This window comes from Pongo pygmaeus, chromosome X (genome assembly GCF_028885625.2).
Source record: "Pongo pygmaeus isolate AG05252 chromosome X, NHGRI_mPonPyg2-v2.0_pri, whole genome shotgun sequence".
NCBI classification, from domain to species: domain Eukaryota; kingdom Metazoa; phylum Chordata; class Mammalia; order Primates; family Hominidae; genus Pongo; species Pongo pygmaeus.
The window spans coordinates 54,756,753-54,772,933 of NC_072396.2; the positions used below are offsets into that span (position 1 = coordinate 54,756,753).

Genomic DNA, 16,181 nt, shown 5'->3' on the forward strand with positions numbered 1-16,181 from the left:
CTTAATTAATGCCATCTTCATAACTGCCCTGCCTTACATTTTTATAGTTATTTCCATGCATACATACATAGAAAGATATTTGACATGATGTTTATCTAAAGTTAATGAAAATTATTTCTGGGTGGTGGGATTTGAAGGTGATATTTTAAAATTTGTACTTTTCTGCACTGAGTAAATTATATAATGAACATTATTAGTTTATAGATAACCTGATTTTTTAAAAAAGACAAATTGGAGAGGTTATATATTTTCTCCTGGATATTTCAAAGGCATCTCAGAAACAAATGCCTAGAAATCAAATGTGTGATCTTCCCCTACCAAAGCACACTGTCTGCTCACATTCCCCATCTCGGTGATTGGTACAGTTATGGGAGCCAGAAACCTAGCCTTAATACCTCCCCTTCACCATACATCCATTCCATCACCAAATCTTGTCCATTTAATCTCTTAAGCATTTTTTGGAATCTGTTCACTTCTTTTCAATTCAACTTCTCCCATTTTCCAGAGCAGTTAAGAGTTACCATGACTAACTCTTAACTGGTCTGCCAACATCTACCCTTACCTCCAATAAATAATCCTTTTCTCTTGCTTGAGTCAGAGTCATTTTTTCAAAAAACAAGTCTGATCATGTCAACCCTGGGGCTTAAATGGCTATTTATCTTTCTTAAAATACAGACGGCCGGGCGCGGTGGCTCACACCTATAATCCCAGCACTTCGGGAGGCCAAGGCGGGTGGATCACCTGAGGTCAGGAGTTCGAGACCAGCCTGGCCAACATGGTGAAACCCTGTCTCTATTAAAAACTCAAAAATTAGCCAGGTATGGTGGCGAGCGCCTGTAATCTCGGCTACTCAGGAGGCTGAGGCAGGAGAATTGTTGAACCTGGGAGGCACAGGTTGCAGTGAGCGGAGATCGCGCCATTGCACTCCAGCCTGGGCAACAAGAGTGAAACTCCGTCTCAAAAAAAAAATAAAAACAAACAAACTAACTAACTAACAAAAAATACAGATGAAGTTCCTTATCATTACCACTTTTAAGACTCCATCTACCTTAGATCCATTGTGCACTAACTCCTCTTTGCTCTCTTCACTTCAGCCAAACTGGCCTACTTTCAATCCCTTCATGCTCCTTTCCTCATACAGGGCTTTTGCATATGTGATCCTTTCCGCATGGAGTCATTTCCTCTTTTCACCTAGTTAACACCTACTCATCCTTCAGATCTCTGCTTAATCATCACTTTCTCAGTGCAGCTTTCCTTGACTTTCCTTTACTAGGTCAAATTTCCCATGTTATAGCCTTTATCTTTCTTTTGTAGTTCTTATTACAGTTGCAATTTTATATTTGTATATGCAATTCTGTTATGTCTAACTAGCTGTCTTAGCAGAGCATAAATTCCATGAGGATAGGTATCATACTTGTTTTTACTCACCAAACCCATGTCTAGCAGAGGGCTTGGTACATAACTGTTAAGCAAACAAGTATTTCTAAGTAAGGATACAGAGCAGTAAAATGTAAGAGCATTAGTGAGATGGGCTTGCCACACAAAAGATATAACCAACTGAACCTACAAATACAAAAATAGTTACTTTATATAGGGTACCTACTATGTAACACCTATAAAGGTACAGCTTTATAGGTGCTACCTCATTTAATCCTCACAGCAATCCTGTAAGTCAGATATTCTGTTTGAAAGACATGAAAACTGAGGCACAGATAGATCAAATGACTTTTCGAAAGTCACACAACTAGTAAGTGACTGAGCTGACATTGGAACCCACGTCTGTTAAATGACCTTCACTACTTTTATTCACACACCATTTTCTACTCACCCTTCCTCCAAACATCCTCCATTATACTCCAGTAAACAGCCCTCCAACTAGTCAACAAAAGCCTCCATTCACACAGTACTCAGAGGTTCTCTCACTGGCAGTACACATGCATTTATGTCTTGAAATTTGCCTCTAAAGGCTTCCAATTTTTACAATGGTGATGCTATCTGTGTATAAATTGGTGCCACAAGTAAGATAAATACACAGAGCTCCCAAGGAGATATACTGCTCACTAGTTTGGGAAATCGAGGATTTTGAAAATTTTTATTCAATATTAACAATAAATGCATTATAACAAACTATATGACTATACATGTACACATATGACAATACATGTACACAAATGTAACACACAGAGATAAATCTCTTTCAATTAAGAGAGTTAAAATTATAAGCCCTGATTACATTTTAATAGGTTTACTCATTTTGAAAAAAAAGTCACTTACTTTAAAAATACAAAAACACAGAAATGTACAAAGTAAAATAAGGCCCAAATTTGGCTTTTCATATTTCTCTATGCATATCTAATGTATATAATTTTGCATAAATTATATTATACTATGTATGCTGTTCTGTAAGCCTGACTTCTTCCTACTCCAGAATGCATTGTGGGCATCTTTCTTCACTTCATTGCATGTACACCTGACTAAGGCCACATGCAATAACTAGGCATCTTTTCTTTAAAACACCTCTTATAATATTCTAGTTTAAATAACTTTAAAATTCTTTTTCATAATGAACAAATAACTTATCAGATCTAAGAATATTGACATGAAACACAGGAAAACTTTTCCTTAAAACCCAAACTCTTCTTGGAACACTGGACTGAATTAACCTTCATTCCAGACGCTTTCTTCTTTGATACTTGCTGGATTTTTTTTAAAAAAATAGAACAGTCTAAAACAAGGGTCGGCAAACCACAGCCCACCACCTCTTTTTGTAAATAAGGTTTTAATGGAACAAAGCCATGCCCATTTGGTTACATATTCTCTATGGCTGCTTTTGCACTATAACGGAGTTGAGTAGTTGTAATAGTACAGCTTGAAAAGCCTAAAATATTAACTAACTGGCTCCTTCCCCCCAAAAGTTTACTGACTCATGGTCTAAAATATAATTTGCTCAAAGACATAATGAATCTAAAAAAGGATAAAAGTCTCTGTTATCAAGTCATACTACTCTCTCATAGTGACTGTAACTATAGGCCTAAGCGCATCAATTTTTATGGTTTTAGTTTTCGTAAATAAAGTGAATTGGGTCTAAACAACTTACTTCAGATACTTTGTTCCAGTTTTCTGTCTCTAGTTTGTGTTGACTTTGTTTAAGTTGGTTTAAACTTGGCTTAATAAGAGAATTTCCTACTGCTTCCTTTGTCCAGTCATCCACCAGCTTGTGTAAGTCATCTGTGAACATCCCTTTTTTACTGGCTGGAGACTGTTGGCATGATGCTGCATCACTCTCCACACACAGTGGATCTATAAGAGAAAAAAAAAAACAGGGAAACCATGAAAAAGAATTAAAACTGATAATCAGATAATTCTTTGGCCAACAAAGCAGTTAACAGAACCACACATGGGGTGCAATTAGGGTGAACACACACTCTAGTTTACCTGAGTCGTCCTGGTTTAAAGCTGTTGTCCTGGAGTAATTGCTAACAGTACTCCCTTTCACTCTCAAAAGTTTCCTCTTGGCTGGGTGCAGTGGCTCACGCCTGTAATCTCAACACTTTGGGAGGCCGAGGCGGGTGGATCACGAGGTCAGGAGTTCAAGACCAGCCTGGCCAACATGGTGAAACCCCGTCTCTACTAAAAATACAAAAATTAGCCAGGCATGGTGGTGGGCGCCTGTAATCCCAGCTACTCGAGAGGCTGAGGCAGGAGAATAGCTTGAACCCGGGAGGCGGAGGTTGCAGTGAGCTGAGATCACGCCATTGCACTCCAGCCTGGGACAAAGCGAGACTCCATCTCAAAAAAAAAAAAAAAAAAAAAGTTTCCTCTTGTTTGGACAGCAAATTATATGGTTACCTTAGGTATAAATCAAGTGTAATAAATAGTACTCATAAAAATTAGTATAAACTCTAATCTTTTCACCAGCTCCCTCAGATAGATACTTAGAAGATTAAAAAATAATCAAATAATGTTAAAAACAAAAAAAAAGGTCTAGTGCAAGCCACTTTTATAATGGGAAAACAAGGCCCAGAATAAGTAAATTGACATGCCCAAGTTCTTGCAACTAATTACCAGCAGAGACAGGCCTGGAACTCTAAAGCCTAGACAAAGACACTCTATCTTTTCAATATACCATACTGACTTTCAAGAAGCTTCAGAAAACTAGAATCTCATTTTATTTTTTACCGATATTTCTGTTTACAATTTAAAAAGATGAATGTGTATCTAGAATAGCAGAAATGAAGACACAGATGGTTTGTTGAGCCTCATGAGTTGTGGAGCATAAGATGTTCAAATAAATGAAATAAATCAATTATAGAGAATTCCATAAGTATACTTTCCTAATCTGAACATCACACTAAGTCTTTACATGATAACTGAGTACTATTACTCATGCTTATGATATCATTCTTATAGAAAATATTCATAGAGTTCCAATTCCTCTGACTGAATTATAAGCCAAAAACTTACAGAGTGGGTCTAAAATTAATTTTAGGAAATACAGTTGTGAATTTAAGCACAATAACAGTTCCAGGGATTTAACAAGCATGTGAAGATATCTTATACATGTGTTATGGTACTTCTTTTAATCATGAAAAAATACAAAAAAAATTGCAAGAGGTAATGCAAGAAGCTTCCATATTAATACTTTTTGAAACTTATAACAGGCCTGTGATATAAACAAGTATCATTCTGTTTTATAGACAGTCAAACTGGGACCCAGAAGATTAACAGCTGGAGTCATATGCTGGGGCTAGAATCCAGATATCCTGACTGTCAGTTCAGTGGGCTTTCCATTGTACTCCATCATAAATGCCAACTGCTGAGGTGGGCGGATCACCTGAGGTCAGGAGTTCGAGACCTGCCTGGCCAACATGATGAAACCCCGTCTCTACTAAAAATACAAAAATTAGCCAGGCGTGGGGGTGTGCGCCTGTAATCTCAGCTACTCGGAAGGCTGAGGCAGGAGAATCACTTGAACCTGGGAGGTGGAGGTTGCAGTGTACTGAGATCACGCCATTGTACTCCAGCCTGGGCAACAGAGCAAGACTCTGTCTCAAAAAATAATAATAATACAATAAAATAAATGCCAACTGATATAATAAAGTAGGAAATGGAAGAAGATATTACTTAATAAAGGGAAACATGACAATCTCAATGATTGCATATGCACAGTCTGTGATTTTCTATGAACCCTGTGCTACTGAAAATTTAGATTCAAAGGTGATTAAATATTTTTGTTTGTTTGTTTTGAGACAGAGTCTCGCTTTGTCACCCAAGATGGAGTGCAGTGGCGCGATCTTGGCTCACTACAACCTCTGCCTCCTGGGTTCAAGCGATTCTCATACCTCAGCCTCCCGAGTAGCTGGAATCAAGGCGCACACCACCACGCCTGGCTGATTTTTGTATTTTTGGTAGAGACAGGGTTTCACCATGTTGCCAGGCTGGTCTCAAACTTCTGACCTCAAGTGATCTGCCTGCCTCAGCCTCCCAAAGTGCTGGGATTACAGGTGTGAGCCACCGCACCCAGCCTTAAATATTAAACGGAAACACAGTAGTGTTGTATAAGAAGAGTTTAATGAATTAATCAGAACATTCACATATACAAGTTTTAAAACATTTACTAATCTGGGGCAACCATGATATATCAAAGTGACATACTAACTTGTTGGAATCCCAATTTTTCAAAGACATAAAATCCTGAGACACAAAAGTCAGTCTATAATAAAAGCATCATTTCTTCTTGTTATCCCTTTGCACATTCAACAAATTCTCTGCTTATTCCAGCGAGGGAGCAAAGAGCACAACAAAGTTGGGGAAGACTTTGGAGCCGAAGCTTTTATAGACTGTGTTCTCAACATAGAAGAATGTCAGCAGGTAGAATTAAAAAGAGAAGATAGCCAGAAACAGGAACGTATCAATGCCCACAGGTTTGCCTATCCATCTTCTCTTAGAAATATTTTTGTGCCCAGTCCCTTCAGCTTCTAAAACATTTGTTGCAGAGAGGTTAGGTCTAAATGTCGTTAATTTAAGAACATTTCTGGGGCTGGCACAGTGGCTCATGCCTGTAATCCAATCATTTTGGGAGGCCAAGGTGGGTGGATCACCTGAGGTCAGGAGTTTGAGAGCAGCTTGGCCAACATGGTGAAACCCCGTCTCTACCAAAAATACAAAATTAGCTGGCCATGGTAGTGGGCGCCTGTAATCCCAGCTACTCAGGAGGCTGAAGCAGGAGAATTGCTTGAACCTGGGTGGCGGAGGCTGCAGTGAGCCGAGATCACGCTACTGCACTCCAGCCTGGGAGACAGAGTGAGATTCCACAAAAAAACAAAAACCAAACCAACCAAACAAACAAAAACCAAAAAAACAAAAAGAACATTTCTGGGTGAGAGGGAGAAAAAGAAGAGAAAAGAAAAAAGAACATTTCTCCACTAAAGGAAATACAATGTTAGGACTCTTGTGTATAACTCTGGTCTAACAAGTTATCTTAAATACTCAATTGGCAGTAAATTAAGGCTGCTGAACTAATGGCACAATAGCCAACAAGTGGAGGAAAAAATAATTAACAAACTGAAGCAAGTATTTAAATGAAACAGGGACTAGGGCAACAACCACTGCACTCCAGCCTGGGCGACAAAGTGAGACCGTGTCTCTTAAGCAGGCAACAGAAAGAACAACTACACACACACATACGCACACAAACACACACAAAGTTATCAAGAACAATGTGCCATATGAAAAGGAAAAAAATGCTATTTGAATGTTATTCAGTATCTATGCTTTACATAAAGCAGGATCATTTATTTATTGATTTCATCTAAAAGTTATTCATATCATAAAAGACCACTTAATTCAAAGCTCACAAGCCAGAAAATACCCAATCAATGCACATTAAAATAAGTACTATGTAAACATGGTTTATGATAGGTAGTAATAACATATTAACTTCAAATGTGCTCTTTAATATTCATTTCTTATTGATGAAATGAATAAAACCAGAGTTCAGTCCTTGATGTTCTTTTTTGTTCTTTCCTCCAAGGTGATGCCTATATTCAGACAGTTTCAGTGATCACTCCACTGCATTATTTCTATCTCTTATCCTATACCTTGATTTCTCTCTTCAATCACAATCTCACAACCAACTCCCAAATGTATTTTTCTACTTGGATGTTAATAAATTATTCAATTCAGGCCAGGCACGGTGACTCACATCTGTAATCCTAGTACTTTAGGAGGCTGACACAGGAGGACTGCTTGAGGCCAGGAGTTCAAGACCAGGCTGGGCAACATAGGAGGATCTCGTCTCAAAAAAAATTTGCTGGGCATGGTGGCACACACCAGTAGTCCCAGCTACTTGGGAGGTTAAGGTGGGAGGCTTGATTGAGCCCAGGAGTGCAGGGTTACAGAGAACTATGATCACGCTACTGCATTCCAACCTGGGTGACAGTGAGACTCTGTCTCTAAAAAAATTAAATTAAAAAATAAATAATCCAAGTCAATATACCTGGGGTCAAACCTATCACAATCCTGGCATGACGATTTGCTTAAATGTCATACTTCTGTTAAAGATACTGCATTTTTTTCCAAACCACTCAAACTCAGATCCTTTGGATCTCCCCACCAATACACACATATCCAGTCCATCACTACATCATGAAATTCCTCCTATACAATGTCTCTTGTCCACTTTCATTTCTACCATTCTATAAGCTCTTAATTATCTCATGCATAGACTACTATGATTGCAATGATCTAAATGGACTCACTCCTTGGCTCTAGCCAATATATTCTTCAAACTACCACCAGATTAATATGGGTGAAGGCTGGACACGGTGGCTCATGCCTGTAATCCCAGCACTTTGGGAGGCTGAGGTGAGTGGATCACATGAGGTCAGAAGTTCGACACCAGCCTGACCAACATGGTTAAACCCTGTCTCTACTAAAAATACAAAAATTAGCTGGGCATGGTGGTACACACCTGTAATCCCAGCTAATTGGAGGCTGAGGCAGGAGAATCGCTTGAACCTGGGAGGCGGAGATTGCAGTGAGCCAAGATCGCGTCACTGCACTCCAGCCTGGGCAACAGAGCAAGACCGTGTCTCAGAAAGAATAAATAAGTAAAAAATAATATGAGTGAAATGCTGTTTTCAGATAAAATGCTGCTTAAAAAAAAAAAAAGCTTCAACAGTTCTTTACTGCTAACAACATGAGGGTTCCCACTTGTTTAGGTGGCAAAGACCTGGGAAATCATGGTTGTCCTTGCAGAACAAGTACATTATTTATTATCCTTAAACTAACATGTATCACTTATTAAGCTTAAATATATAATTGTTTTAGATCAGATTCATTATCTTACACTAAACACTAACATAAACATGCTGTGGCAGCTGCCAAATTTTTTTAAGTACAGAAGGAAAACTTTGTACTGTAAATCCTCCATTTCACCCAACTATTTGAAAGTTATATGTCTTTCTCGCAAATCTTGCATTTTTACCGTTTGCATGCCTTAATATCATGAAATTCTATCTATTGACAATACTCTTTCCACTTCCCTTAATTTCAATTCTGCCCATTTATCTTTTTGTTGTTGTTGTTGTTGTTGTTGTTGAGATGGAGTTTTGCTCTTGCTGCCCAGCCTGGAGTACAATGGCATGATCTCGGCTCACTGCAACCTCCGCTTCCCAGGTTCAGGCAATTCTCCTGCCTCAGCCTCCCGAGTAGCTGGGATTACAGGTGTGCACCACCACACCCGGCTATCTTTTGCATTTTTAGTAGAGATGGGGTATCACCATGTTGGTCAGGCTGGTCTCGAACTCCTGACCTCAGGTGATCCACCCGCCCCAGCCTCCCAAAGTGCTGGGATTACAGGCGTGAACCACTGCACACCTGGCCAGCCCATTTATCCTTCGAGACCAACTCAAATCCTATCTTCTGCATGAAGCATTCTCAGACCACTATCATCATTCATTCCCCTCAACCCACTACAGGTACAATTTATGGTTTTGGGAAGCAATGCAGTATAATAGTTAAAAGCCAAGGCTTTGAAGTCAGACAGATTTGGATTATCTCACGTATTAACTGAGATCCAAAAGAAGTTACTTAACCTCACTAACCTCAGTCTCTTCACCTAAAAAAGACAAACATTAATATTTATCTACCTTACAGAGATGTTCTGAGGATTAAGATAATATATATAATATATACTATACATATATTTTTTGAGACGGAGTCTTGCTCTGTCGTCCAGGCTGCCATGCAGTGGCGTGATCTCGGCTCACTGCAAGCTCCGCCTCCCAGGTTCATGCCATTCTCCTGCCTCAGCCTCCCGAGTAGCTGGGACTACAGTTGCCCGTCACCACACCTAGCTAATTTTTTGTATTTTTAGTAGAGACGGGGTTTCACTGTGTTAGCCAGGATGGTCTTGATCTCCTGACCTCATGATCCACCCGCCTCGGCCTCCCAAAGTGCTAGGATTACAGGCGTGAGCCACCGTGCTGGGCCTAATATATACCTTTTTAGACAGGGTCTGGCTCTGTCACACTCCTGGACTCAAGCAATCCTCCCACCTCAGCCTCCTGAGTAGCTGTGATTACAGGCGTGTGCCACCATGCCCAACTAATTTTTGTATGTTTTGTAGAGATGGAGTTTCGACATATTGCCCAGGCTGGTCTCAAACTCCTGAGCTCAAGTGATCTGCCTGCCTTGGCCTCCCAAAGTGCTGGGAGTACAGGCATGAGCCACACGCCCAGCCTAATACATGCAATATTTTTATTATGTCTTGGGATCTCCCAGACCACCCACACATTCAGTGATTCACCAGGTCTCCAAGGACTCAGGATATAGTTGTATTCATAGCTAAGGTTTATTACAGTGAAAGATACACATTACGGTCAGCAAAGGGAAAAGACAGGAGTCTAGAGAAATTCATGCTCAGACTTCCATATGTTCTCTCCCTATCCTTTTTCCAGCAACAAAAAAATACAGCAACAGGTGTACACATTTCTACCCAGGAAAGCCCATTAGAGACTTAGTGACCATGGTTTTCACTGGGGGCTGGTCTCAGAGGCACATACCAAAATTCCAGACTCTGCAGAGGAAAACATGTGTTCAGCATAAATCACATTATTTGTACCAACAAACCAGGCAAAGTGAACTATTTACCGGTTAGGGAACAGAGGGAAATCAAGTTCCCACGTACCAGCCAAGGGCCAATCTTGCCATCAGGCCTGTCTAAAGATAGTCTCATGTCTGTTATGTTGGCTCTATTCTGTACAGTTTACTACAATGCTCATATTATAAGTTAACTATACACATACATTGTGGATACCATTACATTGCAATACCATAATTAGCCAGGCGTGTTGGTGCGCACCTGTAATCCCAGCTACTCAGGAGGCTAGGCAGGAGAATCACTTGAACCTGGGAGGCAGAAGTTGCAGTGGGCTGAGACCACACCACTGCACCCCAGCCTGGGTGACAGAGTGAGACTCTGTCTAAAAAAATAATAATAAGTAAATAAACATAGCAATACCATGTATCAACTCATGTTTCCGACAAAACATGTATAATTGTGGGCAGGGAAGGATATATATGTGTTAAGCAGTGCTTTTTTTTTTTTTTTTTTTTTTTTTTTTTGAGACAGAGTCTTGCTCTGTCACCCAGGCTGGAGTGCAGTGGCGCGATCTCAGCTCACTGCAACCTCCGCCTCCTGGATTTAAGCTATTCTCCTGCCTGAGCCTCCCGAGTAGGTAGGATTACAGGTGCCTGCCACCACACCCGGCTAGTTTTTGTATTTTTAGTAGAGACAGGGTTTTGCCATGATGGCCAGGCTGGTCTCGAACTCCTAACCTCAGGTGATCTGCTCACCTCAGCCTCCCCAAGTGTTGGGATTACAAGCACGAGCCACCGCACCTGGCCAAGCACTGCTTTCTAAAATGGGTTCCCTGGTAAAATTGTTTTGGGAGATTTTGTATATTATTTCCTTTCTTGGACATTCTCAATTCATATTAGCACATTAAAGGACCTAAGAAATTCTACAGTGGAGAGACTGGTATTTATATTATTTAATACCACATTTCGCATTTGACCATGTAACACCTATTAACTTCCTGCTGACAACTTATGAAATGCTGTGCTAAGGCCAACAAATGTGTCCACCAATCTTGGCCAAATGGGAAAAAGATGAAATGTCAGCAAGTTTTGAAAGAGCACTATTGGAGCTAGAAATATGAAATCACCTGTTCCTGTGAGAGGCAATAAGGTAACAAAACTACTGCAAGGTACGTGTGGAACACCCTGTCTTTGTGAACTTGGCCTCCATGAGTTATAAAAAGAAAAAGAAAATGAAGATAATTTAGTTCCTACTTAAGAAGACATGACCATTTTTATATTAAATCTGGTTCAAGGGCCTGACATAGTGGCTCACACCTGTAATCCCAATGACTCTGGAGGCAGAGGTGGGAGGATTGCTTGAGGTCAGGAGTTTGAAATCAGCCTTGGGCAACATAGCAAGACCCCATCTCTACAAAAAAACATTTTAAAAAAGATTAGCCAGGCACAGTGGTACACGCCTATAGTCCTAGCTACTTGGGAGGCTGAGGCAGGAGGACTGCTTGAGCCCAAGAGTTTGAGGTTACAGTGAGCTATGACTGAGCCACTGTACTCTAGCCTGGGTAACAAAGCAAGACCCTGTCTCTAAAAAATTAATAGATAAATAACAAAGTCTGGTTTGGAACCCATCTAAATATTTTAATAAATAAGTTAATTTAACAGAAGTACAATAATCAGATACTCTCCTTCCTGCCTACTGAAAAAAAATAATTTCTGGCTTCCAGCATGACAGAGTGAGGACGTTAAGAAACCTCCCTCAAAAGGAATCCTAAAATTGGACAAAATTCAAAAACAACCATTTTTAGTACTCCAGAATTTGTCCTAAGTAATACAACAAAATCAGAAGCATTTATTCGTGAAAACTACTGAACTTTTCAGGTAAGAACCGTGCAATCCATGGTGTTTTTGCACAAGGCTGTTCCCATCACCCCCACCCAGCTCTGTTGCCCAGCAAAGTGGGGCATTCTGAGAAAACAGTAAGTTTGGCTGCTGTTGCTGCTATCATAGGGGATTCACTTGATTTGGAACTTTAGAAGCAGGTACTCCATTAGCCTGAGGTTAACAGGGAGATCTGAGAAGTGAGATAGCCATAGAGACTTGATAAATTCTCCACATGTCAGGCTGAGCGTGGTGGCTCACACCTGTAATCCCAGCACTTGGGAGGCCAAGGCAGGTGGATCACCTGAGGTCAGGAATTCGAGACCAGCCTGGCCAACATGGTGAAATCCTGTCTCTACTAAAAATAGAAAAATTAGCCAGGTGTGGTGATGCGTGCCTGTAATCCAAGCTACTTGGGAGACTGAGGTGGGAGGATCGCTTGAACCTGGGAGGCAGAGGTTGCAGTGAGTCGAGATCACGCCACTGCACTCCAGCCTTGGGAACAGAGCTAGACTCTGTCTCAAAAAAAAAAAAAAAAAAAAAAAATTTCCACATATCTCAGACTAACTGGATGGTTCTCTAACCATAATGATTTTAAAGTACAAAAATAAGAGATAATGAGCGGTGGCACACACCTGTAATCCCAGCACTTTGGGAAGCTGAGGCAGGAGGATCACAAGGTCAGGAAATCAAGACAAGCCTGGCCAATATGGTGAAACATCGTCTCTACTAAAAATACAAAAATTAGCCGGGCGTGGTGGCGGGCGCCTGTAGCCCCAGCTACTCGGAAGGCTGACGCAAGAGAATCGCTTGAGCCCGGGAGGCAGAGGTAGCAGTAAGCCAAGATTGCGCCCCTGCACTCCAGCCTGGGTCGACAGGGCGAGACTCTGTCTCAAAAAAAAAGAGATAATGAGAAAAATCTCCACACTCTTCAAAATTAAACAACATACTACCAATAATCCATGGATCAAAGAGGAAGTCTCAAGGGAAATTAGAAAACATTTAGAACTTAAAAAAAAAAAAAAAAAAAAGAAAATATAGGGCCGGGTGCAGTGGCTTACGCCTGTAATCCCAGCACTTTGGGAGGCCGAGGCGGGCAGATCTTGAGATCAGGAGATCGAGACCATCCTGGCTAACACAGTGAAACCCCATCTCTACTAAAAATACAAAAAATTAGCCGAGCATGGTGGTGGGCGCCTGTAGTCCCAGCTACTCGGGAGGCTGAGGCAGGAGAATGTCGTGAAACCGGGAGGTGGAGCTTGCAGTGAGTGGAGATCGCGCTACTGCACTCCAGCCTGTGGGACTGAGCGAGACTCCATCTCAACAACAACAACAACAAAGAAAATATAATATATCAAAACCTAGGGAATACTGGAGTACAAAGAATAAACTTCAATGTATGCAAAGGTAAAAAAAAAAATCATTTAGGAGGTCATGAGACCACAAGAGAGAATGTATTTGTCAAAATGCACAGAAAAGGCACAAAGAATGAACCTTAATATATGCAAATTTAAAAAGTAATTTAGGGGGTCAGGGAATCCTCGAAGGGAATGTAGAATTTGACGAAAGCATCTAACCATATTGAAAATGTATGAAGCAACCTCATATAAGCGGGTAAAAGAACAGATGATGAACTATACATAACTTTGGAAATGAGTGGCACCTGTAATACTGAAGGCAAAAGAAACCATACATAAGCATTGTATTCTACTTGATAAAAGTGTTTCCCACTAGGGTTTGGGTTAAAATTCTGAAACTACGATACTTGTATACTGGAATTAAACAAGTAAATGGCTGGAGGATGGTGGGAGCCAGGTTTCTCACTTCTGGAGTGGGAGGTTACAGATAAGCAAATAGATAAGTCGATAAGGGCAGAATGATCCATGTGGTAATGGATTAGAGTTGGAGACATCAATATGAATGCAAATTTACCTTAATATAGATACAGATGATTACATATAGAAATATTCATAGGTAGGGATATGTGCGTGTATATATATGTTAGTATACATATGTATAGTTCCTTATCAGCTAAGAGGGCCTAGAAGCAATGATACCTCAAGCACTCAAATCTTGGTTTCTTTTTTGTGAAAAAGGGTCCCACTCCGTCACCCAGGATGGAGTGCAGTGGTGCAATAACAATAACTGTTCACTGAAGCCTCAACCTCCCAGGATCAAGCAATCCTCCTACCTCAGCCTCCTGCGTAGCTGGGACTACAGGTGTGCGCTACCATGACTGGCTAATTTTTTTTTTAATTTTTTGTAGATATGGGGTGTCACTATGTTGCCAGGGGTGGTCTTGAAATCCTGGGCTCAAGTAATCCTGCTGCCTCGGCCTCCCAAATGATTTTAAAGGACAAAAATAAGAGATAATGAGCGGTGGCTCACACCTGTAATCCCAGCACTTTGGGAGGCTGAGGTGGGCGCATCACAAGGTCAGAAGATCAAGACCAGCCTGGTCAACATGGTGACACCGAGTCTCTACTAAAAATACAAAAAATTAGCTGGGCGAAGTGGTGGGCGCCTGTAATCTCTGCTACTTGGGAGGCTGAGGCAGGAGAATCGCTTGAAACCGGGAGGCGGAGGTTGCAGTGAGCCGAGATTGCGCCACTGCACTCCAGCCAGGGCGACAGAGTGAGACTCCGTCTCAAAAAAAAAAAAAAAAAAAAAAAAAAAAAGAAACTAGGGGAAAAAAATGATCAAAATAACCACAAGGCATGTAGAAGGCAGAAAATAATAAGGAGCAGAAATTCATAAAATTTAAAATGGGAAAACAGTAGAGAAAAACATCAATAAAAGCAAATACTGGATCTTTGTAAAGATAAAATTGATAAGCTTCTATCAAGAATCACAAAGAAAAAAAGAGAAGACAAATTAAATATCAGGAATGAAAGGTGATGTCATTCCCCAGATATTAAATATAATGTTCATATTATCTGTAAACACAAAAATTCAACAGCATAGACAAAATGGAACAAGTCCCCCCCAAAACCACAAACTACCGAAACTCACCCAGCATGAAATACGTAATCTAAATAATCCTATAACTACTATTGAAGAGTTTGATTTATTTTTGAAAATTTTTTTTTTTGAGATGGAGTCTCTGTCACCCAGGCTGGAGGGCAGTGGCGCAATCTCAGCTCACTGCAACCTCCACCTCCTGGGTTCAAGCGCTTCTCCTATCTCAGCCTCCCTGGTAGCTGGGATTACAGGCACCTGCCACTACACCCGGCTAATTTTTTGTATTTTTAGTAGAGACGGGGTTTCATCATATTGGCCAGGCTGGTCTCAAACTCCTGACCTCAGATGATCCTCCCGCCTTGGCCTCCCAAAGTGCTGGGATTACAGGCGTGAGCTACCGCGCCTGGGCAAAAGTTTGAAAAGTTAAAAACCTCCCAAAAAAGAAATCTCTGAGCCCAGATGGTTTCATTGGAAAAATTTCCCAGACATTTAAAGAAGAAATAATACTAACTCAAGACAAACTCTTCAGAAAATAGAAAAGGAAGGAGAAGATGGACTTCTAAAAATGCAGAATAAGGGCCTGGGTAAACTTTCTTGTCTTCAAAAACAATAAAAATATAGGCAAAACAACTAGAACCAACCACCCCTGACAATTATCCAAAGCCATAGAATAAAACTAAAAACCTCTATGAAAGACAAACTATGGAAACTACTGGCATCTGTGACATTTTGACCTGGGGCAATTCTCATTCCCCCTTGTTCCCCAGCTCAGCGTTGTGGTAGCCAACAGCAGCACTGCAGACAATGGAGCAATCATACCTCTTTTTGAGCTCCCTTAAAAACACCATCTCCCGGCTGGGCGCAGTGGCTCACACCTGTAATCCCAGCACTTTGTGAGGCCAAGGTGGGCAGATCACGAGGTCAGGAGATCGAGACCATCCTGGTTAACACGGTGAAACCCCGTCTCTACTAAAAATACAAAAAATTAGCCGGGCATGGTGGCGGGTGCCTGTAGTCCCAGCTACTTGGGAGGTTGAGGCAGGAGAACGGTGTGAACCCGGGAGGCGGAGCTTGCAGTGAGCCGAGATCGTGCCACTGCACTGCAGCCTGGGAGACAGAGCGAGACTCCGTCTCAAAAAAAAAAAAACACCATCTCCAGTGCACAGTCAATATTTTGCAGCACCCTGGAAAGATTTCTATTTCCCAAGTGTGGTGGATATTTGATTTCACTCAAAGCT

At 40.9% G+C, this 16,181-nt stretch overlaps 1 protein-coding gene across 8 annotated transcripts in view; it reads right to left on the reverse strand.

Annotated features, from left to right (window-relative positions):
* WNK3 (WNK lysine deficient protein kinase 3) overlaps positions 1 to 16,181 on the reverse strand; it is a 175,897-nt gene that overhangs the window by 6,052 nt on the left and 153,664 nt on the right. For all 8 annotated transcript variants that reach the window (XM_054471276.2, XM_063660252.1, XM_063660249.1 and 5 more), the window contains one exon: positions 3,098 to 3,300. In XM_054471276.2, coding sequence (XP_054327251.1) covers positions 3,098 to 3,300 — 203 coding nt within the window. The remainder of the gene's footprint in view (positions 1 to 3,097; positions 3,301 to 16,181) is intronic.